Below are 26,416 nucleotides of genomic sequence, written 5' to 3' on the forward strand. Positions count from 1 at the left end.
CTGAGGCGGCGGCGGCGGCTACGGCTGGAAGAGCCGGGCCGGGGCCCGCGGCGGAGGCCGTGGCTTGTATTGGGAGGGTGGCGGGGAGGGACGGGGGAGGAAGATGGCGACGTCGGGAGCGAATGGGCCCGGTTCGGCCACGGCCTCAGCTTCCAATCCGCGTAAGTTTAGTGAGAAGATCGCGCTGCAGAAGCAGCGTCAGGCCGAGGAGACGGCGGCCTTCGAGGAGGTGATGATGGACATCGGCTCCACCCGGGTGAGGGGCCGCGCCGGGAAGCGGGAGCCGAGTAGAGCTGTCCCAGAGCGGGGAGCCGAGAGGCGGGGCGGGGGCGGGAGCCGTAGCGAAAGAGGCGGAACGCGGCAGGGGCAGCGGGCGCCGCCGTCTGGGAGGCGCGGGTGGAGGGTCCGAGGGCAGGAAGACGGATTTTGCGGGAGGAGGTAGAAACTCCTGAGAGGTTGGGGGGTTTGGGAACGACTGGGAACGCGGAATAAGTGAGGCAGGAATGGACACAGAGAGGAGATGGTCCCCGAAACCCTGAGGAGTTAGGATGTGGGTGGTCCTTGCGCATCTCTGATTGAGTTCTCTCAGGGACTCAGCATCTTCCATACTGGGTTATGGGGCGGGGGGCATGGCCTGCTTGCCCTAGTCTAGCTTCTCTGAATTGGTGATCTCCTCTTATCTGGTCCCTCTGCCTTGTTGTGCTACTCTCGGCACTTAGTATCTCCGGGAAAGGGCCCCATGAGTGGTTTGAACTGGGTACAGTGGGGCAGGAAGTCCCCTCCTGCGTCCCTTTGCTTCCTTTTTCAAATACTTTTTGTGGTTTCCTGACGTGAATGAAGGTGAGGTCCATTGCTCACAGACTGGTGCTTGGTATTTTGCCTTGGCCGCCTCGGAGGAGAGATAGGGCTTTGGAACTCGAAAGGAGGTAGGTAACCAGTAAGCTATCAGTTATGTGGAACCGATGCTTTGCTGAACTTTCTAGGAAGATGGACGTTTGGGGGGTTAGTTATAGGGTGCTTGGAGGGTCTTCTATGGGGAGGAAATATTCATTCCTACGCAGTTCCAGAAAGAAGGCATCCTGGCAGAATTGCTTCGGAAGCTACCTAGCCTCCGTGCACCCGCCTATCTTGGTGTCTTCCTTCCCAGGGCTGGATGTCAGGGAGAGGTGGGGTGGGAGTTTGCCCAGCTGGTATGCAGTCCTAATTTAGGGACACATTATTCTCAAACAGCAGGTGAGGATATTGCAGTGATCCCTCCTGGCTGGGAGTTAGAAGGAATGTAAAGCGTGATGGATGGCTGAACATGAGTACCACATTTCAAAGTTCTTTCTTCTGGTCTGACTGCCTTTGATTGAATCTGTCTGTGACTGGGACTCTGGTTGTATTTGTCTGTGTGTCTCCCTTACCTCTGTTGGTCTTTTTTGTGCTTTTTTACTTTTTTGAGTCTCTAGAGACCATGTGTCCTAGTTTTGGGGAGTCAGAGAAAGTTAGATGGGGAAGTAAATTGTGTGTGTGTGCACATAATCCCCTCTAACTGCTACGAGACTCCTGATCTAACTGTTGACTGCTCCCCTTTAGGAGCTTTTGATCCAGGTGGGGCAGAGACAAGAAGGTGGGCGAGAGGCTGACCTCCAGCTGACAGCTTGAGGCCATGCCCTCTGGACTGTGACGCCAGCGGAGGAACGGTGGGATCTAGGGCTAGTGTGTACACACAAAAGCTCAAAAGCTGGGCCTTCTTTCTTTGTGGTGCTTCAGTCTGTCCCTTCAACTCACCTTACCCCTGTTGGGTAACTTCTCTTCTGCACATAAAAAACCTAGGGCAAGCATGGTCTGTGCCTGGAGACCTAAAACTAGAGATTAGAGACCTGGAGTTCAACCTGTTATCCGGCCAGCTGGGAGGTCTCATCTCAGGCAGATATGGGCTGTGGGACCTGTACTACTGAGAAGCTGGGGTTATCATATATATGAGTAGTGGTCTTAAAGTGTCCCACTGAACTCGCTGGACTGACCTCTTAGGACAGAGAGTCAATTCTGATGTTGGTCTGTGCACAACAGCATGAGCCATGGAAGCTCCTAGAAGTTACCACTGATCAGCTGTCTTGGGTCTCCTTGTTTGGCTGGTGGCAGAGGCTGAGCCTCAGAAGTAGATGCTCACCTCTCACAGAGGGACATGAGATCTTTAGGAAGACTAAAACCATGCCAGGCTGAAGGGTGTGGTGTCTTACTCCAGGGCCAGACACACCTCCCTAAAGTGGGGATGAGGCCAAGGAGATAGCTCTAGGCCAGGCTAGAGTAGACTACTGCTTCTCCCCACCACACACCCCCATTCTCCAGGCTCCCCTGCCAATTTAGGGGCTTTAGGACTAGGTAGAAGAATGCTTACTGGTCTCAGCTCTGTTTTTCCGGGTAGAAGAGCCATCATTTAGTTGTTCTATTTTCGGAGGCTCTGTGTAGCCTTCCTGAGGCTGGGCAAATGGCAGAGACCAAAAGCCTGTGCCTGCCGTCCAGAGCAAGAAGGAAAGAGACTGGCAGTCATGGCTCTACGGCATCCACCTGTGACCCTTCCCTTGTCTTCCAATTAGTCCTGTACGCATCTGGAAGGGAAAGCAGAGTTGCCTAATAGTCACTCTGCCCCAGGAATTAACCCAGGTGATTAGCCTGGGGGCTCCTGGCAGCCCCTCAGGAACTCTCTTTAGACTGATGCCAACTGGGACAGGCCCTGAGTAGAGTGTTAGGTTCTCCCTGGCAGGGTGATGCCAGGCATGAGTGATAGCATGGATGGGGGCAGCCGCAGAAGAGCTAGAGCAGATTGTTTGTACTGGGTCTCACTGGGTCTCTCCCCCAGCAGTGGCTTTTCTTCTGGCAGGTCTCTTGAAAGCATCAGCAATAGTAACGTGTCCTAGAGACAGGGATGGCAAACGTGGCTACAGGAACAGTGCTCAGGACCCTCCCTGACGTTCCCATCTGTCCTCCATGTCTCAGTTACAGGCCCAAAAACTTCGGCTGGCATACACAAGGAGCTCCCACTATGGTGGCTCTCTGCCCAATGTGAACCAGATTGGCTGTGGCCTAGCCGAGTTCCAGGTGAGTGGACGCTGGCTTGCAGGGTGTCAGGGGTGGAGAGCAGGCTCTCAGGGGGCTTCCTCTGTTGACTTGCGGTCTCTTTTGGCAGAGCCCCCTCCACTCCCCTCTGGATTCATCTCGGAGCACTCGACATCACGGGCTGGTGGAACGGGTGCAGCGAGATCCCCGAAGAATGGTGTCCCCGCTTCGCCGCTACGCCCGCCACATATCCTTCACCGAGGGGCTGCGCAGTCTGGCGGGTGGTGGGGTGGGGCTCCTCGGGAGCTCATGGTGGGAAAAGGGACTTGAGGTGCTGTCCAGTCCCATCTTGCAGAAGCTGCTTTTCCCAGTCTCCCTGAAAAGTGACGTTTGGCCCTTCTGTCAGCGCTGGCTCCTGTGACGGAGCTGTCCGTCCTGTGGTTGTGCCCACCATCTCTGGCTGGTGCTGACCCGCTTTACTTCAGCTTGCTCTTTGCTGCTAGATGCACGGCTCCCTGACAACTCATGCTACAAGGGTTTTGCTTCCCTCCTGCTCACATTTCTGTTTGTGGCATTCAGTCTCCGAGACTGTCACAACAACCTGTCTCCCCCAAAGGCTGCTTAGACAATCATCTATTTTTTCTGACTCCATTAGGCCCGATTCCCTTTTTTCTCTTCCATTCTTTGTCCTTATTTTTGCCCGTGTAGAGGAGGAGAAAAAAAAAGGTGTTTGTTTCTTAAAACAATTCATCTGCTGCCTCCATTATTTTTCTCTTATCTGGTCTCTCTTCCACCCATCCCCTCCTCACTTTTTCCCTTAACTGGTGCTCTTCACATTGACAGCTCTCCCTATAGTCCTGCCTATTTATCTCCTCCCCCGGAGTCCAGCTGGCGGAGGTCAGTGTCCAGGGCAGGCAGGATCTCCTGCCCACTCTCTGACTTGTCTCTGGCTGGAGCTGGAGTTGAGTCTGGGCCTGCTTGGCCAGGCTTTCAGCCATACCTCCTCCCACAATGGCAGGGCTGGGAGGGGTGGGGGTAGGTGGAGTAATGGGTCAGAGTCCAGTCTTGGCCATGTTGACACGGGTGGCCAAGCCTCCCTGTCCAGCCAGAGCAGGACCAATGGTAGCTGGGGTGTGTGTGTGTGAGGGGGAGGGGAGACGGGCAGGGTGGCAGGTGAAAGTGGCTGCCTTCTATCAAGAGTGGGTACACTCAGATTCGGAACCCCTCCCCTGTCCATCTTATCCCTAATATTCATACCCAGCACATATGCTAGGCTCTAAGATTCCTATTCAGCTTGTCCTGACAGATAGAAGTTGAGGATTTCCAGATCTTAGGTTGTTTGTGGAGAGGGTTCACGGATCACAAGTATCAGAAGGATCAGAAAGAAAGAGGCATGAGCCTGGGTGCCCAGCCCTCTTGGCTGCCCCACATTCCCCGCCTGCTCCCAATACCTGTCTTCTGGTCCTTATGAGCCTTCCTCTTCATGACTTTGTTTTTCCATCCCAGGACAATGCCCTGGGGCAGTTTCCCTGCAGAGAAGGGACAGTTGTTTCGACTACCATCTGCACTTAACAGGTGATGGCCCTTGCCTTCTTTAGGCCACATCTCTCCTTATCTGTAGTTTCTGGGGCCCTGTTCCCTCACCCAACCCTGTCCCAGCCCAGCTAGTGTTTTCCCCTACTGAGCAGGGCATGAGGAGCAGGAAGACTGTCATGGGTGCCAGCTCATCTCTGTTCCCCTCACAGGACAAGCTCTGACTCTGCCCTTCACACAAGCGTGATGAACCCCAGCCCTCAGGACACGTATCCAAGCCCTGCACCCCCCAGCGTCCTGCCGAGCCGCCGTGGAGGTAAGCAGCCATGTCCCAGGGTGAGGTCAGTCCGTGGAACTTCTGTCTGAAGCAGGTAGGCAGGTGGGCACTTCAGCCAACTCCACCACATACAGCCACTCCGTCCTTTGCAGGTTGTCTGGACGGCGAGACGGACTCCAAAGGTATGTGTCCTCACCGCATTCAGTATGCGGGTACTGGATGCCAGAGAATTTCTGGGCTGGTGCTGGGGGCTTTCTTCAGAGCCAGGGAGGGATCTCCCTCCTGCCTGCATCTGATTCCTACCCTGCCTGACTGCCTTCTCCAACCCTCTCACCACCAGTCTTTCTCTTTCAAGTCCCTGCTATTGAGGAGAACTTGCTAGATGATAAGCACTTGTTGAAACCATGGGATGCTAAGAAGGTAGGCATGGCCCACTGTCCCTCTTCTTTCCATGGAGCAGGTCTTCAGGGTTCTCCACTGAGCTCTGTCCTCATCTGCCACCTTCTTCCTTCTCTCCTCAGCTGTCCTCGTCCTCCTCCCGACCTCGGTCCTGTGAAGTCCCTGGAATTAAGTAAGTACTCTATGAGGTCAGCTGAGGTGGGGAGGGCTGTAAAGGGAACTTTGGGCTGCTGGGCTCTGCTCTTTGCTGACCACTGCCCCATTACATCTTGTCTTCTTTCCCAGCATCTTCCCGTCTCCTGACCAGCCTGCCACTGTGCCTGTCCTCCCACCTGCCATGAACACGGGAGGCTCCCTACCTGACCTCACCAACCTGCACTTTCCCCCACCGCTACCCACCCCCCTGGACCCAGAGGAGACAGCCTATCCCAGCCTGAGTGGGGGCAGCAGTACCTCCAATTTGACCCACACCATGACCCACCTGGGCATCAGCGGGGGCCTGGCCCTGGGCCCGGGCTATGATGCGCCAGGTGAGTGGCTGTCCTGGCTGTGTGTCCCTGGGGTGCTGTCTAGCTGGAGGGACAAAGGGGTGGGAAGCTCGAGCACCTAGGATTTTCCTGTGGCTGCCCACACCCCACCCTTCGTCTGTCCCCCCCAGTTTCCCTCACTGCAGTCGTCTGCCAGTGAGAGCTGGTGAGTGTGGCTGTTCCTCAAAAGAAGATGGAGAGCAGCCCCAAGTGTGCAATGCCAGTCTGACTGTCAGGGACAGAGTAGGGAGGACATCGTGTTGCCACTTTCATAGTCTGGTCACTGCTACCCATTCCGAGCAGAAGGGGCCCAGTTCCCATCAGTAATGTTGGCATTTCTGGTTTTTTGTCTGTGCCTACAGGACTTCATTCACCTCTCAGCCACCCATCCTTTCAGTCCTCCCTAAGCAATCCCAACCTCCAGGCTTCCCTGAGCAGTCCTCAGCCCCAGCTCCAGGGCTCCCACAGTCACCCCTCACTGCCTGCTTCCTCCTTGGCTCGCCACGCACTGCCCACCACCTCCCTGGGCCACCCCTCGCTCAGTGCCCCGGCCCTCTCCTCCTCCTCTTCCTCCTCTTCCGCTTCCTCTCCGGTGCTGGGGGCCCCCGCTTACCCAGCTTCTGCCCCTGGGGCCTCCCCCCGCCACCGCCGTGTGCCCCTCAGTCCCCTGAGTTTGCCCGCGGGCCCAGCCGACGCCAGAAGGTCCCAACAGCAACTGCCCAAACAGTTTTCGCCAACAATGTCACCCACCTTGTCTTCCATCACTCAGGTATGCGTGGCTGCCTTCCCTACATGTCTGTCTTCCCCTCCTTCTGCCGAGTTCTCTCCCTCCCACCCTGCTTTCTTCCAGTACCTCTTCTCCTTCACTCCTGGTGTTATCCGTCCCCATCCACTCCATCCTCTACGAGCCCGGCTTGGATCTATCTTCTTTCCTCTTGGCTTTAAGAATGCAAACCCTGGGGTTCAGCTTTCTAGTTTCAAATCCTGGCCCCACCTCTTAGCAGCAGTCTCCTTCAATGTTTATTTAACTCCTGTGAGCCTCAGCATCCTCAGGCCAGCAATGTAAGAATCAGAGGCAATCACATGCGGGAAGCGCTCGGCACCGTGCCCAGCCCAGCTGCACACTCACCAGATGACCGCTTGTCCTTTCCTTTTCTCTCTCTTTTTGGTTCCTGTCCTCTTTTCTTGTCTTTTTCCTCCTGCCTCCATCCTGCCCCACTCCCTCTCCCATCTCCTCACCTGCCTTCTTAGATTTCATAGAGACTGTCCAGTGATGGATCTCAGTCCCTTCATTTTACAGACGACGTTGGGGCCCAGAGGGAAAGTGACTTTCCCAAGTTTACACAGCATGTGAGGGAAGAGTTGGGACCAGAACCCCAAATTCTTGGTTTAGGGCTTTTCCCTCGAGGCTGATGTCCTTAGCTCTTCCCTCCTTCCCTCCCCTCTCCCCCTTTCCGTTCTCTCTGCTCCTCTTCTCCTTTCACCCTGATGCTCTCCTTTCCCTCTCCTCCGTTCTCGTTTCCCTTCCTCCTTTGTTGTTCTTCCCTGGAATGTGTGTTTTGTGTTCCATCTTGACGCAGACCCCCTTTTCTGTAGGAAAGGCTAAGGCCAGGCCAGCAAGGGCTCTGCTCCCCCGGGACTTGGAGGGAGCCTAATCACCAGCTCCTTTCAACCCTCCCTCTCGCAGTCCTCTGGCCTCTTCAGGGCTTTAGAACAGTTGTCAAGGTCATTGTTGTGTGATCAGTAGCTTGTGAGGTGTCTCACAAGTAGTTGATTACTGATAGTAGAGTACCCCAGTTTAAGATTCGTTGCCTCCTGGAGTGGATTCAGAATGTCCTTGTGTTAACCTCATTCAGTTGCTTGCATTCCGAGATGCTGTTTTGAAAGTAGTTGCCCCCCAGCGATGCCCAATGGAACGCTTTTGGTTTTGTGTTGAGGATGGCTGCAGCTGAAGAGGGTGGGAAGCCCTGACAAAGAGTTCCTCTGAAGGGGCACACTGAGGGGTAAGCTTCTCCCTTTTTGCTTGCCTCTCTTCAGGGCGTCGCCCTGGATACCAGTAAGCTGCCCACCGACCAGCGGCTGCCTCCATACCCATACAGCCCCCCAAGTCTGGTTCTGCCCACCCAGCAACCCACCCCAAAGCCTCTGCAGCAGCCAGGGCTGCCCTCTCAGGCCTGCTCAGTGCAGCCCTCAGGGGGCCAGCCCCCAGGCAGGCAGCTGCAGTATGGGACACTGTACCCGCCCGGACCCAGTGGGCACGGGCAACAGTCTTACCACCGGTCGATGAGTGACTTCAGCCTGGGGAACGTGAGTACCTGGGTCTCTAGCTCAGAAGCAGGGGAGGGGATGGAGGTGGGTCAAAAGAGCTGAGTGGTATTGAGGGGGGCACTCTGAATTGGAGCATCTAGGTGGGGGAGAGCCTTCTTTCTTCCACCTGGGTAATACAATCCCATCAACTTGGAGCTCCTCTCTCGCTGCATTTGCCCCCACTCCTGCCCGTCTGGCCCAGCCCCCTCCACGCAGCTTGCTCTTTGGTGATTGCTGCTCTGACCCATCGTCTTCCTGGCACGTGCGTGCTCTGTCCCAGTAGGCACGGTGCCCTCACCTCCTCTGGGCCTGCGTTCTCTTCTGTCACTGTGCTTGTTGCCATTTCCCTCTATCTCTGCTTTTGTTCCGCAGTGTGGGAGGTGAGGTGGGGTAGAGAGAGGTGAATGAAGATGACTGGGCAAGGTGGGGGTGTGAGCAGTGCTCAGCAAAGCCAGGCAGTAACTGAAGCCCACTTACTCCAGGCTTGTCTGTGTGTCCATAGCTGGAGCAGTTCAACATGGAGAACCCATCGACCAGCCTGGCGCTGGATCCCCCTGGCTTTTCCGAAGGGCCTGGCTTCTTAGGGGGTGAGGGACCAGTGAGTGGCCCCCAGGACCCTCACGCCCTCAACCACCAGAACGTAACCCACTGTTCCCGCCACGGCTCAGGGCCTAACGTCATCCTCACAGGTGAGAGGTGTGGACAGTGACTGAGGATGGAGGAGGGCGGGATACATTGGGTGGCTCAGCAGGAGACTGGGCAGGTAGGGGGGCGGTCTTGGAAGAGTTCATGAGGCGTGGGGGTCTCACTCGTCTCTTCCGTCCACACAGGAGACGCCTCCCCAGGCTTCTCCAAGGAGATTGCAGCGGCCCTGGCCGGAGTGCCGGGCTTCGAGGTGTCAGCAGCTGGGCTGGGGCTGGGGCTGGGGCTGGAGGAGGAGCTGCGCATGGAGCCACTGGGCCTGGAGGGGCTCAGCATGCTGAGTGACCCCTGCGCCCTGCTGCCTGATCCGGCTGTGGAGGACTCGTTCCGCAGTGACCGGCTGCAGTGAGGCCACCTCAGCGCCATCCCTCTTCTCGGCCCTGTCCCTTGTCACTGTCCCTTTCCTCCCTTCCCCCTGGCCAGTAGAGGTGCCACTCTCTGCCCCCAGATCCTCTTTCTGACATGAACAAAGGATCCCAAGAATGAGAAAAGGCAAGGGGTTTTTTCCAGGTGGCCCCTGAATTCTGCACAAGCGGGGGGCACCTGGGGGAGCTCAAGGGAGGGCCTAAAGCACTTGTAACTTTGAACCGTCTGTCTGGAGGTCAGAGCCTGTTGGAAAGTGGGGGGTAGAGGGGAGCCCCGGAGGCAGGGCTTGTCCGGATGCCTAGGGGTGGGCAGTGCCAGCCCCTCCTCACCGCTCTTCCCCTTGCAGTGGAGGAGAGAGCCAGAGTGGATATTATTTTTTATTAAATATATTATATGTTAATAAAAAAATCCTATTAAATCTTTGGTGTGGTTGGCTCCTGTTTGGGATACAGCTGGGGATCAAGGGAGTCCTTGGGGACATAAGTCTTCGCCTGCTATGCTTTTTTTTTTTTTAATTTGCTGTGCCAAGTCTTAGTTGCAGCATGCAGGACCTTCATTGCATTCGGGGCATGTGGGATCTAGTTCCCTGATCAGGGATCAAGCCTGGGCATTGGGAGCATGGAGTCTTACCCACTGGAACACCAGGGAAGTCCCCTATTATGCATTTTGCATCTTCTCAACACCATGTGGTTTGTGGAGGGGCCCCCAAAGCCTCAGAATTTGTACTCAGCACCGGACATAGGGCTGCAGGCCGGGTGTAGACCCCGTGGCAGCACAGCTGCCTTCTCACCTGCCCAGGGCCTTGCTGGGGCGTCAGGGGACAGGGGCTTTGTCTGCTGCTGCTCTTCCTCAAACTTGAGACCCTGGCAGCAAGTCAGGAGGTGAGAAGGTGACTGCTGGTTGAGCTCTCAGCTCTGGATATTTCTGGTAGAATGACCCCACCTCTCCAGAGGTGTATCTGGCCTCAGTGCTAAGGCTTCCAAGGAGAGAGGGTTTAAAAACTACTAAGCCTAGAGGACCTGGAAGTTCGATGTACCCAGCCAGCCTACGACCCAAGGCTTCTCATTCTCCTTCTGCCCCTCACCCTGCGTGAACTCACTTCACCCTCCCACTCTTCTCCACTCACTCATTCAGAGGCTTGAGTGCTAGCTAACCTGTTTTGATGGTTTCCTCTTTTTGGCTTGGGGTGCTAGTCCTCTGAGCTTCTGCCCTCTTCTTTCCCTCACACAGCACAGAAGAGTGGTGCCCCTCCTCCGTTACCTTTGCCTCTGCTACTTGCCCACAGCCCACAGTCCGGGCTCCTCTTCCTCTTTCCAAAACTGTTGTCATTTTCAAAAATGAGAACTGAGAACTTCTGGCTTAGGCTGGAACGGAATGCAGTGTGCCCTAAAGCTGGAAATAGGGGCAGCCACCTGGGTCTCCGCACACTAGACTTTCAGGGCCTTCACCCAGGCAGGCAAGCCACATCTGAGTAGGCTCGAGGGCGGGACGAGAGCGCGCCTCGGACTTCAGGGGCCGCCTAGGGTCAGTGTCCGGCGACAATGGCTGGGTGGTGGGAAGCTCCCTGGGTGCAAGGGGCCCTCCCAGCCGCCAGGGGTCGCGCTGCAGGCGGTCGGGCGCTGGGCAGGCGCTGCCAGGGTCACGGCCGCCGGCCGGGGAGGGGGGGGGTGGGGGGAGCGGCGGCGCCCGTGGTCCCGGAGGGGGGGTGGGGGGAGCGGAGAAAGCGGGGCGCGCGGAGAAGCACCGGGCCCTCAGCGCGGCAGGAGCTGGGGGGACCGCGCGGCGCGAGCGAGAGGCGCGGCAGCACAGTCCCCGCGTGGCGCAGCGCGGCGGAGACGCTGGGATCGCCCGGATCTCCCTCCAAGGCGCCCTGCGCCCCGGCGCCCTCGGCCGCCTCTTCCTCCTTCATTCGCCGTCCCGGCGGGAGCGGCGCCCGAGTCGGGTGCGCCATGTCCGGGGCCGGGTAGCCTCGCCGTCCGCCGGCCCGCCAGCCCGCCTTCCGAGCCACCCGCCCGCGGGCCGGCCGGCCGGGGAGTCTCGGGGCAGGCAGGTAGGGGCTGGACCGGGCGGGGCAGCGGGCGGGGAAGGGAGGGAGGGAGCGCGGGCGGGGCGGGGGCTCTCCCCAGCTGTTCTCTAGCGCTGCACATCTGGTTCCGGTTCCTCTCTCCTGGGGAAGTGAAAGTGGAGGGGAGGGCGCAGTCTGGAGTTAGCTAGCTGTGCCCGGCGCCCTGCACCCCTCCTGCTCCCGCGGGTCCCGAGCCTGAGCACCCCTCCCTCCCGCTCCGGTCACGCGGCGGCCGGCGCTGCTGCCGTCACGTCCCCGGCCGCCTGCGCGTCCGCTCCTCTGCCCTCCTGCTCCTTCCTCAGCCTCCTCCCGCTCGGCGCGCCCTTTGCCCCAACGCGAACTTCCCGCTGTCCGGCTCGTGGGCGCCGGGACCCGGAGTGGTGTCCCTGCCTCTTGCGTTCCCTAGGGAGAAAGGGCTGCCTTCCTGCTGGGCTCTTCCCTAGCTTGGTGAGGAGAGGCCCGGGTGCGCAGGTCCTGCCGATGGGAGCCACTCGCCCCTCAGCTGGTCTCACCTCGTGGTTCCTGCCTGCTCCTTGGGGCAGAGGACATAGGGCTCCCATTCGCCTGCAGTGGACGAGGCACGCGGCTGGGTCCCAGAGCTAAATCAGGAGGCTGACGCTGACTCCTGGCTTTACCTCGCAGACGTGGAGACTAAATTTAGCTGGAGTTGGTGTGTGTGTGAGTGACCAGAGGCCAGGTTAAGGAGAGCCAGCTTGGGTCCATGAGATTCCCTTGCCCCCTCTTCTCTCGGCAAGGGTGGGAGGTTAAGTAGGACTGTACATGCTGGATCTAATCTGAGCTGCCTCTGCCTTGCTCCGGGTCCTTTAGGCTAAGCTTCCAACTTGGAATGATGCTGTGTTGGCACCTTCTGACAATACCCCCCCAACCTCCGCACACCCCCACCAGCACCACACACACACCCATAGGCTGACTTCCGCCGAGCTGCAGCTTCCCCTCCACTGTTTCAGGAAGTCACCTCCCTTCCCCTCTGAAGCAGCCCCCACGCCTCCAGTCCTCTGCTGCAAGCCACTCACCAAGCTGTTTCCCAGCTTCTACACTCAGGGCACCCGGGGACCCTTGAGGCTCCTACTCCCGGGGGTTGGGCCATGGAGGCAGGTGAGAAGAGTTACTGAGAAGCCGCTGTGGGCCTGTTTCTGTCTCTGGGCTTCATGGAGGAGGGCTTGGGGATGGTGGGGACTGTCTCCCACAACTGCTTTGGACCTAACTGAGGATACCTAAGGATCCTGGAGGTTGGAGGGTACTGATTTTTTTTTTTTTTGGTCAGGTTAGTGGAGCTAGGTTAGGAAAAAGGACACTGGAGTCTGGTGAAAAGACACTTAAAGCCTGGGTTTTGTGGCCTCCTCACAAAAACCTAGAGGTGGGCTCTTTAAGAATATTAGCTGGCTCATGAGATTCTTAGAATGTCAACTAGAGTAAGAAGGCCAGAAATCCATAAAAAGACTGTAATAGGCCTGATATCATGGCCAGAATGAATGTCATTGTAGGCCATTACAGAAAAGATTGTGATCTCTGTTATGTTAGCGAGTGAAGAGGGCTGGGGCTTTAAAAGGGATACAGAAACCATGTGATGTCAGAACCCAGAGCCTAGGTTAGCTGTGTGCAGTGGGTTCTTTGGAAAGAGGGCTGGTACCACCAAGAGGGAGGGTCCTGGTCTCTTTAAGGACCTGTGGTGGGCTGTTAGGGCCTGGTGATGTCACAGGCGGGAGAGTTCAGGATTGGCTGGCCACTGATCCTGCTTTTCCTTGAAAGTACTGGAGAAGGAAATGGCAACCCACTGCAGTACTCTTGCCTGGAAAATTCCATGGACTGAGGAGCCTGGTAGGCTACAGTCCATGGGGTTGCAAAGAGTTAGACATGAGTGAGCGACTTCACTTTCACTAGGAAGAGGAGGGAAGCAAAAAGGAGACTCCCTGGTTGCTGGCTGCCATGGCAACACAAACCTTCCATACTTCATCTCTGCCCAACTTGACCATTCCAGATGCAGTGAGTGAGGGGGGGGCCATGGCGGAGGAGCGGCCCCCCCGGCTGGTGGATTACTTCGTGATAGCTGGACTTGCAGGGAACGGAGCACCCATCCCTGAGGAAACGTGGATTCCTGAACCCAGTGGACCCCTGCGCCCTCCCCGGCCAGCTGAGCCCATCACAGATGTGGCAGTCATCGCTAGGGCCCTGGGCGAGGAGGTGCCCCAGGGCTATACATGCATCCAGGCTTCCGCGGGGGGCCACCCCTTGGAACTCAGCGCTGGGCTCCTAGGTGGAACTCAACCTGTCATCTGCTACCGGAGGGGTCGTGACAAGCCCCCCCTCGTTGAGCTGGGGTGTGTGCACCTACCTACCCCTGCTGGCACCAGGGGAGGCTAGGAGATCTGGGGTGAGGCAAGGAGACGTAGGGGTATGGGATGAGGGATGTTCAATGGGAATGGGAAGAGTGGTCGTGAGGCCAGGGAGAAGAGCCTGAAGTTGTGTGTACTTAGTCCTCACACAGATTTGGGTGCGTGTACTAGTGCTGCTACTTGCTAGCTCTGTGACCTTTGGCCAGTTATTGAGCCCCTCTGGGTCTATTTCCTCAGCTGTAATTTGGGGAAAATAATACCTCCTCATAGGGAGATGAAACAGGATCATCCATATTAGGGACTTAGCACAGAGTCAATAAATGGTAACTTTTCTTCTTGGTATTTATTAATGAGCGCTGAGAGCCATGGAAGGCCTGAGGTGTTGTTACTGATCAAGAAGTAGAGCCTAGGGATTTCTCTGGTGGTCCAGTGACTAAGACTCAGTGCTCCCAGTGCTGGGGCCTGGGTTCGATCCCTGGTCAGGGTACTAGATCCCACATGCCACAACTAAAGATCCCGAGTGCTGCAACTAAGACCTGGAGCAGCTAAATAAATATTAAAAAAAAAATAGAGCCAAGGGCAGAGAGGGGCACAGGGTTTTGGAGGGTGGGTTCAGCAAGAAGTGGGCCCTGGTGTCAGTGTTCGACTAGGCTGAGTAGCTAGGACTAGGAAGGCAGATCTAGCAAGACTGGGGGCTTTCTCCTCTGTTGTGGACTCCTGACATCTCTCTCTGTTCTCTGTGCCCAGGGTGTTGTATGAGGGGAAGGAACGTCCCAAGCCTGGCTTCCAAGTGCTAGATACGACACCCTATAGCCACTCAGCCAACCTGGCCCCTCCAGGCCCTGGGCACCCCCGCACCTACCTCACTTACCGGCGGGCAGCAGAGGGGGCAGGGCTGCATGCCTTGGGCATCACTGACCTCTGCCTGGTACTGCCCAGCAAGGGCGAGGGCACTCCTCATACTTACTGCCGATTGCCCCGCAACCTCAACCCCGGCATGGTGAGTGGGGCCCTGGGCCAGGAGCCGAGATTCATGCCATCTCCCTGTAAGAGGTGGACACTGGGCACACAGGGCATCCTAGGACCAAGGCCTCTAGTGGTGGGGGTGGGCCCAGAGGTGTGACACTGGTCTTGGGGGACTGGGATTAATAGGAGTTCTAAAGACAAAGACCACTTAGGGGTGGTGGAGAAAATAACCCCCCAGAAACCTTTGTCAGCTGTGTGTCTGCTTGTCTCTTGCCGTTTTGGGGCAGTGGGGCCCAGCAGTGTACCTGTGCTACAAGGTGGGCCTGGCCAAGGCCAACACACTGGTGTATGAGGCAGGTGAGTAGCCCCTCTGTCTCTGGCCCCTCGACACTCTGTGTCCCTCTGCCCTGGTGCCTCTCGGCGGGTACCTTCAGTGTCCACAGAACTCACCTCCCCTTTGCCACATGGCCCTTCTCTGGGATCCCCTGGTTCTTTCCCCCGGAGTCTGATGGACCCTACTCCTTTTGGGGACCCCCCCCTCTGTCGGGGGTGCAGAGCTGCTGGGCCGCTACCCAGAGGAGGACAATGAGGCGTTCCCGCTGCCCGAGTCAGTGCCCGTCTTCTGCCTGCCCATGGGGGCCACTATCGAGTGCTGGCCTGCCCAGACCAAGTACCCCGTGCCCGTCTTCTCCACCTTTGTGCTCACGGGTGCAGCTGGTGATAAGGTGGGTGTGTGGAGTGTGGTCAGGGGTCTGGGCTCTGCGGAGCCCGCCTGACTGCCCCTCTGCCCCTGCCAGGTGTACGGTGCTGCCCTGCAGTTCTACGAGGCGTTCCCGAGGGCCAGGCTGTCGGAGCGGCAGGCTCGGGCCCTGGGCCTGCTGAGTGCTGTGGAGCGGGGCCGGGCACTGGGGGGCCGGGCTGTGCGCAGCCGCCGCGCCATCGCTGTGCTGTCCCGCTGGCCTGCCTTCCCGGCCTTCCGCGCCTTCCTCACCTTCCTCTACCGCTACTCCGTCTCCGGCCCCCACCGTCTGCCCCTGGAAGCGTGAGCATGGGGCTTCCCTGATGCTGGGAAGGGTTATGAGGCCAGGAGGAATGGAGGAGAAGACGATGGAGCTGGGGGGGTGGGGGGCGCAGAGGAGTCAGGGACGGGGCTGTAGTGTGTGGCTGGAGAGCTGGTCCATTGCAAAAGTGCCCCTGGCTGAAGGGGTGAGTGGGGCCTGAAACCCAGGCTACACTTGCTTACCAAGTCCTGGCCAGGGCCTGTGCATACCCAGAGGGAATCTCTTCTGATGTGCACCAGTGCTGTGCATGATGGCGGCTCCGGTGGCTGACAGCAATCTTGAGGTAGAGCTCAGGGAGGAGTGAGGTCCCTGGGGACAGGCAGAGGAAAAGAGCAAAGGCACTGAATGGAGAGCCTGGAGCCTGCCTCTGACTGTGTCTCTCTCTCCCCCAGGCACATCTCCCACTTCATTCACAATGTTCCCTTCCCTTCCCCACAGAGACCCCGCATCCTGGTGCAGGTGAGGGCTGGGGCTGCGGCTAGGTGGCAGGGGGAGAATGGGCAGGGGCTAGTCTTTACCATCCTGACCTGTGGCTCTTCTGCTTCTCAGATGTCTCCCTATGACAACCTGCTCCTCTGCCAGCCTGTATCCTCACCCCTGCCCCTCAGGTATATGCTCAGGTTGGGGGGCAAGGCTGTGATGACCAGGGGCAGGGTGGGTGCCAGGCAAGTGGGCACCGGTGTGAAGGGTTGTGCAGGCTGGGCCCAGGTGGTGTCTGTGCCCAGCGATGAGGGAAGGGCCTCCTGCTGACTCTTCCCCCACCTTGGCATTGCTCCCAGTGGTGCCAGCTTCCTGCAGCTGCTGCAGACCCTGGGCCCGGAGCTGGCGATCACACTGCTGCTTGCTGTGCTCACGGAACACAAGCTACTAGTCCACTCGCTGCGGCCAGATCTGCTCACCAGCGTCTGCGAGGCCCTTGTCTCTGTGAGTGCCGCTCTGCCCAGCCTGCCTTACCCAGAGTGTTCTTTCTTGTGCCCTAGGCCCCACCTGGATTCTCCTTACTTTTCCTTTCTTGGGGAGGGTTCCTCAGTCTTATCCTTGGGCATGGCCTACAGGATGTACGGCTTCTGTCAGGAGCTTTTCTTGGAGCTCAGCTCCAGCAGCTTCTCACGACAAGCACCACCGGTCAAGGTCAATGCCCCCTCTTCTGCTGCCTCCCTGTACCCCGCTCACTGGTCCTCATCCCCCGATGCTTTAGATGATCTTCCCGCTGCACTGGCAGTGCCCCTACATTCCGCTGTGCCCACTGGTGCTGGCAGATGTGCTGAGTGCCCCCGTGCCCTTCATCGTGGGTATCCACTCCAGCTACTTCGATCTGCATGACCCACCTGTGGATGTCATCTGTGTGGATCTTGATACCAACACGCTCTTCCAGTAAGAGGGCTGGGTCTTTTCTGGGGGTTTTGAGGATGGGAGCAGAAGAGGGCAGGTCAAAAGGAGCCTCAGGGAAAACGAGAAACCCCATCACCCTTTCTTCCTTCTGTTTATCTCACAGGACTGAGGAAAAGAAGCCCCTCTCCCCTCGGACCCTGCCCCGCAGACCCTACAAGGTTCTGCTGGCCACACTGACACATCTGTACCAGCAGCTGGATCAGAGTGAGGAGCCTGGGTGGTGGGGGGAGGCCGGAAACCATTATTGACCTTTAACCTCTAGTTTGGGGAGACCTGTGGAGAGCTGGACCTTACTTGAGGAGGTTAGAAGAACTAGGCTTTCATTGGGTGGAAGTGAGAGGAATTCAAGTTCCAGTTTAAGTTAGAGGAAGGCATACGTCACATTAATGTTCCTGAATATGTCAGGAAGATTGAGCTTGCCACTGGGGAGGCTTGAAACTGTTACCTAAAGGCAACTTTTAGTTACTGTTGGTACTAGGTCTGTTAGAAGCTGGCAGTGGTGGGGCAGCAGGTGGTAGGGTTGCAACCTGACTTCTATGGAGAGCAGGGTTGAGCAAGCCCTATGGGTGCTGGCCCTGATGCTCAGGTTGTCCTGGTCCCCAGCGTATACTGGCCCGGAGGAGGAGGCCTCCCTGGAATTCCTGCTGACGGACTATGAGGCAGTGTGTGGCCGCCGGGCCCGGCTAGAGCGCGAGGTCCAGGGAGCCTTCCTCCGCTTCATGGCCTGCCTGCTCAAGGGCTACCGGGACTTCCTGCGCCCACTCACCCAGGCCCCCTCTGAGGGGTCTCGCGATGTTGACAACCTCTTCTTCCTGCAAGGTAAAGGCGACCTGACCTGTCTGTGCTTGGGAAAGGTATCATGGGATGGGTGACCAGGGGCTGGGCTCCATGGGGCAGTCAGGGGGCATGCGGAATCACACAGTTACTTGTTTCTAAACTCAGCTGGCATCTTTGTGGTCGCCAGCTTTGAGCCATGTGCTCTTCTGGGCCTGGTGAGGGGATAAGGGTACAAAGGTGAGTCAGCTGTGGCACTGGCCTCTGGGAAGCCCAGGGCTTGGTGGGGACACGATGACACCTGTGGTGAGCCAGCCCAAGGGCAAAACTCTCCTCTTGGTGACTCCCCAGTCTGAGGCCCTCAATGCCCACAGATAAAAGGGAAGGATGCCATGGGACCGTGGTACTAGGGCAGCTGAGCTGGTCAGCTTGGCGGGTAGGGCCAGAGGGGCCAGAGAGGATGGCTTTTATGGCCTTGGATGCCAAGTTGGCAGGGAGCCAAGAAAAGGGTTCAGAAGCGGGTGGCTGTGGTAGAGCCCCCAGTGACCACCCTCTTGGCCCCCTTCTCACCCATCAGGCTTCCTCAAGTCCCGAGAACGTTCCAGCCACAAGCTGTACTCCCAGCTGCTACACACACAGATGTTCTCCCAGTTCATCGAGGAATGCTCCTTTGGCTCTGCTCGGCATGCTGCCCTTGAATTCTTTGACTCTTGTGTCGACAAGGTATTGGGATCATCCCTTCTTTTTGTGCCCTCTGCTCTACTCTGAGCTCTGTCACCCCAGATGTAAACACTGTCTCACACATGGTGAGGCTGGCGCCCCTGTGCAGCGCACGTGACTGGCCTCATAGACACAGTCTTCCTGCCCCTCTGCCCCTTCCTCGTCCCCTGGCTGTGTCTCCGGGGCCCTGACAGAGTCTGGGCCCATCACCTCCTTCCCTGTGGCTGTGCTTTCTGGGGAAATGTCGTCTTCTGGATCCCTGGCCCTGCTCTGTGCCCACTGTCTGGCTGTCCCCTTTCTTACCATCCTGCTTCAGGTCCACCCAGAGCAGGAGAAGCCTGAGCCCGTGCCCCTGGTGGAGCTGGAGGAGCTGTCAGGCAGTGAGCTCACCGTGTTTATCATGCCTCCCGAGGAGCCGCCAGCGCCAGAGGGCAGTGAATCCACTCCCCAGTACTGGTGAGCGCCTCCCGCCCCCTCTCTTGCTCTGAGGCCCGATCAGCCGACTTAGTACCAACTGCACTCCATATGGCCTCTCTCCGCCCCTCCAGTTACGATGGGTTCCCCGAGCTACGGGCTGAGCTGTTCGAGGCTCCTCAAGAACAAGCTGGGGCTCTGCCTGTGCCAGGCCCTTCCCGCAGCGCCCCCAGCAGTCCTGCCCCTCGCCGCACCAAACAGGTAACCAGCAGGCGGGCCCCTGGAGGAATCTGACTCAGGCCAAGGACTGCTGCTTCAGTTTCTTCATCTGTAAAATGGGTAGAATAGTACTTATCCCATAAAGTTGTTGGGAGGTTTCAATATGTCTGGCACGAAAGAGAGACATGAACCCTCACTGTTGTTACCATTGTCATCGTCCTCATCTTCACTTTCTGAGGACCCTGGAAATCCAGGGACTTGCTGCCTCTGCTGAGACACCTGCCCACGCCCAGGCTACGCATCTGTGCTTGGGAATCCAGGGCTGTGGGCACTGTCCCTGCCACCCCCTCAGCACACAGACCCTTTCTCAGGGTGGGCGCTGCTTCTCCCACACTGTTCAAGACCTGCCCTGGCATCATTCTCACCAGGTGTGTCCCCCGCCCTCTTTAGGAGATGAAGGTGGCGCAGCGGATGGCACAGAAGTCAGCAGCTGTGCCTGAGCTGTGGGCCCGGTGCCTGCTGGGCCACTGCTACGGGCTGTGGTTCCTGTGTCTGCCTGCCTACGTGCGCTCGGCGCCCTCCCGGGTGCGGGCGCTGCAGACGGCCTACCAGGTGCTGCGCCAGATGGAGAGCCGCAAGGTGGTGCTGCCTGACGAGGTGGGTGCCCAGGCCCCGCCCCGGGGGCTGCAGCCGACGGGGAACACGGCACCAGTCCAGGAGCTGGGCAGGCGCTCCGTCACACTCACTGAATTAGTGAGCGTGTTCAGGTTGTCGCGGCGGGGACTGCGGGGTGGCAGGGTCCGCAGGAAGGGCGGTGGCTCTGTGAGCACTGGGGAGGCTGGAGGTGGGCGCTCACTGCGGCTTGAGGACTGGGGCCGAGAGCGGGCCCACTCTCATCCCGCGTGTCTCCGGCCCAGGTGTGTTACCGGGTGCTGATGCAGCTGTGCTCGCACTACGGGCAGCCCGTGCTGTCCGTGCGGGTCATGCTGGACATGCGGCGGGCGGGCATCGTGCCCAACACCATCACCTATGGCTACTACAACAAGGTGCCCAGTCACTTGCCTTTGGGGTGAGGGGTGGGATGGTGGCAGGGGTGTGCGAGGAGGGCGCTGTTCCCCGACACCTGTGGCCTTCCCCTCCCAGTGGAGATCGGGCCCGTACAGTCCAACAAGGTCCTGCGGCCACTATCGCACAGTCCTCCTCTAGTGTCTCAGCACCTGCAGAGGCTTGTCTCATACTGGGCTGCTTGAGTCTCACCCACAGCAGTCCTGGCAAGCAGCTTAGGAAAGTACCACCACCTCCCAGGAAGAGCTGATTGTGGAAGCCAGTATGCCAGGCTCTGCTCCAAAAACAGCATCCACATAAACCCATCTTACCTTTCCCACAGCTCTTTGAAGTGGAACAATTCTTGTCCCCATCTTACAGATGAGGCCGTGAGATTGCAGGGGGTTAGTAACTTGTCCGGGGTACCATAGTAAGTTAAGGGGTTAGGACACACACAGGCATATCGTTTCCTGAATTCAGGCCCTTCACCATGACACTAAACTGTTTCCTGTTTTTTAGATGAGGAAACTAATGGCCAAAAAAAAATGAACTGATTTCTTCAAAGCCCACAGTTTATAAACAGCAGTCTACAGACAGGTTGTTTCCACCGTTTCTTCTTCTACAACCCCTCAGGGTGGCCACTGCCACTCTCTCTTCTGGGCTCTTGTTCCTGGCTGAGCCCTTGGCAGGACAATCATAGGCAGGATGTCTGGAGGGAAAGGTGGTCGCTGGGCCCCCAGGTCAGGCAGTTGGCATCTAGCTGAGGCCCAGGGTATGGAGACAGGCCATCCGCATGGGTGAACACTGTGCTTGGCAGGCTGTGCTGGAAAGCAAGTGGCCGTCTGGCACACCAGGTGGGCGCCTGCGCTGGGCCAAGCTCCGGAACGTGGTCCTGGGGGCTGCTCAGTTCCGCCAGCCCTTGCGAGAACAGCGGCAGCGGCAGCAGAAGCGGGAGGAGGTGGAGACAGCAGCCCAAGAGGCAGGCAGCTCGAAGACAGGTGGGTAGGGACTGGTGACACGGGCAGGGGACAGGCCTGGAGAGCTGGGGCTGGTCCAGTGGCTGACATTCAGTGTGCTGAGAATGGAGAGACTACGCTTGGCTGGCAACAGAAGACACAAAATTCTGCCTGGGAGGAGCCTTGCAAACCCAGGTCCCCGGAGGAGCTCTGTTTTGGAGCTGGGGGCTAGGTTTCCAGCTGGCTGTCTTTTGACCCCTCCCTGTCTTCTGCAGAGCCCTATTTGGAGCGCCCCTCCCCTACCCGCCCGCTTCAGCGCCAGACTACCTGGGCCGGGCGAAGCCTGCGGGACCCCGCCTCACCTATGGGGCGCCTGGTGAAGAGTGGCAGCCTGGGGAGTGCCCGAGGGGCACAGCCCACCGTGGAGGCTGGTGTGGCCCACAGTGAGTGCCCTCATCCCACACCCCACCCCTCGGCCCGTCAGCTTCCCTAACCACTCGCCAGGTGGAGGGGTGGTGCTTTGTGCCAGGTACTGTAGGCTCTGGGGGAATCTTGCCCGGATTGTCATCACGGTAGGGCCTGTGGTGCCAGATTGCATAGCCAGGAATTGTGTTTACTCAGGTCCCAAGGAGGGCCTGGACTCCATCTTCCCTGATTCTTTTCTGCCTTGCAGTGATAGAGGCCTTGGGGGTCCTGGAACCCCGGGGATCACCCATACCCTGGCATGATGGAAGCCTCTCAGACCTGAGCCTGACCGGGGAAGAGTCGGCACCTGGAGGCAGCCCAGGGGACTCAGGCTCAGCCCTGAGCACCCAGTCCACTGAAACCCTGGAAGGGCCAAGTGGGCGGGTGCCCAAGGCTGGTGGGCGTCAAGATGAGGCCAGCACCCCCCGAAGAGGGCTGGGCGCCCGCCTCCAACAGCTACTCACTCCTTCCCGCCGCTCCCCCACCTCTCGTGCCCCCCCGTCTGAGCTGCCCCCTGACCTGCCTCCCTCAGCCCGTCGCAGCCCCATGGACAGCCTTCTGCACCCCCGGGAGCGCCCTGGATCCACTGCATCCGAGGTAACCATTAAGGGCAGGGTCCAGACACTTCAGCACCTGGAGGCCTGGGGAGGGGCTGCGAACCCACAGTGCCCAGAAGTGGGCCTTGAAGGGTGGCTGAGCCAGCTTCCTGGATAAAGAGCAGCATGGGGTTGGCTGACTGTGCTTTCTCTCATAATGGCAGAGCTCAGCCTCTCTGGGCAGTGAGTGGGACCTCTCAGAATCTTCTCTCAGCAGTGTGAGCCTTCGTCGTTCCTCAGAGCGCCTCAGTGACACCCCTGGATCCTTCCAGCCACCTTCCCTGGAAGTGAGGATAACCTCTCCCACACAGACTGCTGGGGCTCACATATATACCACACCCAAGGCATCCTGTCAGAGGCAGGGGCTGGTGGGAGGTGGGAGGAGGTTGGGCTGGGCTGCGGAGGTTCAAGCCTGGGTGAGGAGCAGGGGCTCCTGAGCCCTGAGGCCAAAAGGGGCCTGCTTTCTGGGGCCTTTCGCCCACAGATTCTGCTGTCTAGCTGCTCGCTGTGCCGCGCCTGTGACTCCCTGGTGTACGATGAGGAGATCATGGCTGGCTGGGCGCCTGACGACTCCAACCTCAACACCACCTGTCCGTTCTGCGCCTGCCCCTTTGTGCCCCTGCTCAGCGTCCAGACCCTTGATTCCCGACCCAGGTGCCCAAAACCGGGCAGGGGCTGCAGGTGTGGCAGGGCAGCAGAGGCCTGAGGGCTGACCTTCGCGCCATCTCCCTGCAGCGCCCCCAGCCCCAAGCCTGCTCCTGCTGGTGCCAGCGGCAGCAGCAACGCTCCTGTCCCTGGGGGCCCAGGCCCTGTGCTCAGTGACCGCAGGCTTTGCCTAGCCCTGGATGAGCCGCAGCTCTGCAACGGGCACATGGGGGTAAGGGCTGGGCCAGAGCCCAGCTGTGTGTGTGTGTGTGGCCCTGTGGGTAGCCCCAGTGACGCTGAGGAGAGATGGGTACCAAGGGCAAGGGGCGTCCCAGAAGCTGCTGGACGTGGTGGCTCAGTGGGAAGCAGGGCTCTGAGGATGGGGCTGTGGTATATGCCCTCCCTGCCCTCCCGCTTTGTGCCTGACAGACTGCCTCCCGGCGTGTTGAGAGTGGGGCATGGGCGTATCTCAGCCCCCTCGTGCTGCGGAAGGAGCTGGAGTCACTGGTAGAGAACGAGGGCAGTGAGGTGCTGGCATTGCCTGAGTTGCCTGCCGCTCACCCCATCATCTTCTGGAACCTTCTGTGGTATTTCCAGCGGCTGCGCCTGCCCAGTATTCTGCCATGCTTGGTGCTGGCCTCCCGTGATGGGCCCCCGCCCCACCAGGTCGGTGCCCTGACACAGTCCCCGCCTCCTCATCTCCTAGCTCTGTTGCTCAGTCCTCTGTGTCCTTGGCGCTATAGACAGAGCACAGGTTTGGAGTCGCTTATACCTGGTTGACTCCTGGCCATTTCACTTCACTTCTCTGAGCTTCAATTTTCTCGTCTGTAAGATGGCATAATGCCCCCTCTCTGGGCTGTTGTTAGGTACCTAGTGTAGTGCCTGTTACCCCAATACTAATTCGTTAATGTTCATCTATTCATCACTCTATTCATTGCACCAATATTTATTGAGCACTTTTTAGGTTCCAGGCAGAGTTTTAGGAACTAGGGATGTAGCAGATTACAAAACAAAGTCCTTGCTCTCAGAGAACTTGTATTCCCATGGGGAACAAGAGTTTCTCTCTTCTCTTTAGCTGTGTCCTGTAATGTCCCTGTCCCTTGGAATAGCGCCTGTCCGTTTCCCGTCCTGTGCCTCCCACACCATGAGCCTGTCTCCTTTATCTTGGCTCCCTGCAGGCCCCAGCTCCTTGGATAATGCCTGATCCAGCATCCGTGCAGGTGCGGCTGCTGTGGGATGTCCTGACCCCTGATCCCGATAGCTGCCCACCTCTCTATGTGCTCTGGAGGGTCCACAGTGAGTCTCATATTTGGCCCAGAATGGGAAGGGGTAGGTCCCATGCTTAGAGGGCTCAATAATCTTGGTTACCTTCTTATCTTCCACCCAGGCCAGATCCCACAGCGGGTGGTATGGCCAGGTCCAGTACCTGCATCCCTTAGCCTGGCGTTGCTGGAATCGGTGCTGCGCCACGTCGGTCTCAACGAGGTGCACAAGGCTATAGGGCTCCTGCTAGAAACTCTAGGGCCCCCTCCCACTGGTCTGCACCTACAAAGGTATCATGTTCCCATCTGAGAGGTCCTGGGTCTGTCGCGGGCTCCCTCCCGCCTTATTTCACTTACACCCTTTTGACTCCACTCCAGGGGCATCTACCGTGAGATCTTATTCCTGACACTGGCTGCTCTGGGCAAGGACCACATGGATATAGGTGAAGGAGCAGGCAGGGGGCTGAGGGCTTAGATCTAGGGCCAGGTGTGGGAGGCTGGGGATTGACCTAACATACTGACCTACCTCCACCCTCTTCCCTAGTGGCCTTCGACAAGAAGTACAAATCCGCCTTTAACAAGCTGGCCAGCAGCATGGGCAAGGAGGAGCTGAGGCAGCGGCGGGCACAGATGCCTACCCCAAAGGCCATTGATTGCCGGAAATGTTTCGGAGCGCCTCTGGAATGCTAGGGACCCTTAAGCTTCCTTCTCCCGTCTGGGCTGAGGAGATGAGGGAGGAAGGATTCTAGAGAGACCCTGCTTCCCTGTTTCTTTCCTAGAGGAGTTGGGAATAGGCTAGGAAGCATGCCCAGGCATAGGCTCTGAGTGGGGGCCGTGGGACCCACTGTTACCAAAAGTCACAATTTCCCATCTCCAGCCTGCCCTCTATGCTCATGCTGATGCTGGAGGAGGCCTGGGGGGAGCTGGCGCATCTCTGTTCCACCCCATCCTATACCAGGAACTCCCCTCCAGGGTACCCACAGATCTGCACTGCCCTGGCCATTTTATAAGTTTTTGTTTTAAAAAACAACTGGAAAGATACACAGCTACTGAGCCTTTGCCCTGAATGGGAGGGAGGGATGTCATTTCCCACCAGAGATGGTCCCTCTCCCCTAGAATTGCTGAAGGAGCCTAAGGCTCTCTATGCCTTTCTACCTTAGTGTTTGTATTTTAAGTTATTTATTCTGGAGCCACAGCCCCCTTGCTTAGGAGGTTCTTATGGACAGTAAGAGAGAGAAGGGAAATGGGGCTCCATGGTCCAGTGGTTTGTAGCTCCTTGAAAGTCAGGAGTTAGAAGCTAGAGGAGTCCCAAGCTCCCCTTAGGAAAAATTGGTGCCCCTCTAGTCCTAATCCTTCTTGTCCACTCCATCTTGGGGATGCCTCACACACCCAAGGCCCTGACTGTGCAATAAGGATTGTTCCTTGTGAAGTTTTGTTGGATGTAAATATAGTAAAAGCTGCTTCTGTGTTTTTTCTTCTGCCTCCTGTTCTCTGGGATAAAGGTTGGGGGATACGGCTGTTTTTCTCCTGGCTGCACATCCTTCTCTCCACCTTTTCATCCCTTGCTGCCTTTGGGCATACACTACTTTCCCCGACCAGGTCTGGTGCTGGTCCCTTGGGGCACAGGGAGTCTCAGAGCAGGAGAGGGGTGAATCCGGTGCTGGCTATGGTGGTGCCAGTCTGTGTGGTACTTCCGGCCCTCCCACACAATCCCCTCCTTGTCCCTCATCTGTACCCCACACAAAGGCTCCATTCTCTGGGGGCCCTGAGCTCATCTCTGCCTTCTTTCCTCTCCCCCATATTCCCCCTCCCAACTTCTCCAGTACCTCCACAGGGATGACAACCCTCTCCCCAGTCACTGGTGTTGGCCATGCTCACACATCCTGGGAGCTGCTCTAACTGCAGGCAGTACTCTTCCAAGCAGGGTCTCAGCCTGGGAACAGCACTAGGAGTACAAGAACAAGGATTAAGGAGCTCACTATATGTGGGCATCAGGCAGCCAGGCACTACTTTTCTAATCCTTTTGGCCCCACTTGGAGTTCTCCCTTTTTTTCCTATATAATGAAATAAACACAGGAAACAACTCCTAACAGAGCTACAAAATCAATTACCAAAGGGAATTAACCAGCAAAACAAAAATGCCTTGGGGAAAGAGTGTCAATGGAGGAAATAACTTACATGAGCCTCTAGTGCAAATTCCTGGGGGTGGATATCAGTGGATGAAGACAGTAGTACTACTGAATTCTGGGACCTTCAGGCCAGAGGATGCTTTCCCACCCTGTCTGGAGCAGTCCTAAAGGAGCTGCAAAGGAAGGGAGGAGGGGCTTAGG

The 26,416-nt window shown here is 57.8% G+C and overlaps 3 protein-coding genes across 13 annotated transcripts; 2 read left to right on the forward strand and 1 right to left on the reverse strand.

The window, feature by feature from the left end:
* Nucleotides 1–9,571, forward strand: CRTC2 (CREB regulated transcription coactivator 2). 6 transcript variants are annotated; one of them, XM_070785638.1, is made up of 14 exons: nucleotides 2–256; nucleotides 2,983–3,084; nucleotides 3,173–3,286; nucleotides 3,875–3,939; nucleotides 4,549–4,617; nucleotides 4,788–4,891; nucleotides 4,987–5,034; nucleotides 5,193–5,272; nucleotides 5,374–5,423; nucleotides 5,537–5,781; nucleotides 6,141–6,547; nucleotides 7,816–8,085; nucleotides 8,588–8,774; nucleotides 8,916–9,571. In XM_070785638.1, the coding sequence occupies exons 1-14, from the start codon at nucleotides 104–106 to the stop codon at nucleotides 9,134–9,136; spliced, it is 2,115 nt and encodes a 704-aa protein (XP_070641739.1). In that variant the 5' UTR covers nucleotides 2–103; the 3' UTR covers nucleotides 9,137–9,571. The 6 variants fall into 6 exon arrangements, with proteins under 6 accessions (XP_070641743.1, XP_070641739.1, XP_070641740.1 ...); XM_070785639.1 differs by having other exon boundaries at nucleotides 5,208–5,272; XM_070785640.1 differs by having other exon boundaries at nucleotides 5,005–5,034.
* On the reverse strand, nucleotides 9,518–12,139 carry LOC139182117 (collagen alpha-1(I) chain-like). The gene is made up of 2 exons (XM_070785646.1): nucleotides 11,731–12,139; nucleotides 9,518–11,320 (listed from the first exon to the last, which is right to left on the reverse strand). The coding sequence occupies exons 1-2, from the start codon at nucleotides 11,776–11,778 to the stop codon at nucleotides 10,793–10,795; spliced, it is 576 nt and encodes a 191-aa protein (XP_070641747.1). The 5' UTR covers nucleotides 11,779–12,139; the 3' UTR covers nucleotides 9,518–10,792.
* DENND4B (DENN domain containing 4B) lies at nucleotides 11,071–25,560 on the forward strand. 6 transcript variants are annotated; one of them, XM_070785633.1, is made up of 28 exons: nucleotides 11,071–11,203; nucleotides 13,218–13,557; nucleotides 14,320–14,572; nucleotides 14,826–14,895; nucleotides 15,094–15,263; nucleotides 15,336–15,580; nucleotides 15,992–16,058; nucleotides 16,149–16,207; nucleotides 16,379–16,523; nucleotides 16,798–16,973; nucleotides 17,095–17,195; nucleotides 17,595–17,810; nucleotides 18,343–18,488; nucleotides 18,802–18,941; nucleotides 19,034–19,160; nucleotides 19,569–19,775; nucleotides 20,036–20,164; nucleotides 20,980–21,160; nucleotides 21,394–21,561; nucleotides 21,792–22,180; nucleotides 22,344–22,466; nucleotides 22,664–22,833; nucleotides 22,915–23,056; nucleotides 23,254–23,490; nucleotides 24,003–24,120; nucleotides 24,212–24,377; nucleotides 24,465–24,529; nucleotides 24,631–25,560. In XM_070785633.1, exons 2-28 carry the CDS (start codon nucleotides 13,241–13,243, stop codon nucleotides 24,774–24,776), a joined length of 4,473 nt encoding a protein of 1,490 aa, XP_070641734.1. In that variant the 5' UTR covers nucleotides 11,071–11,203; nucleotides 13,218–13,240; the 3' UTR covers nucleotides 24,777–25,560. The 6 variants fall into 6 exon arrangements, with proteins under 6 accessions (XP_070641734.1, XP_070641733.1, XP_070641736.1 ...); XM_070785632.1 differs by lacking the exon at nucleotides 11,071–11,203 and adding an exon at nucleotides 12,150–12,334; XM_070785635.1 differs by lacking the exons at nucleotides 11,071–11,203; nucleotides 23,254–23,490 and adding an exon at nucleotides 12,150–12,334.
* Nucleotides 25,561–26,416: the final 856 nt, after the last annotated feature.

This window comes from Bos indicus, chromosome 3 (assembly GCF_029378745.1).
Source record: "Bos indicus isolate NIAB-ARS_2022 breed Sahiwal x Tharparkar chromosome 3, NIAB-ARS_B.indTharparkar_mat_pri_1.0, whole genome shotgun sequence".
Classification (NCBI taxonomy): domain Eukaryota; kingdom Metazoa; phylum Chordata; class Mammalia; order Artiodactyla; family Bovidae; genus Bos; species Bos indicus.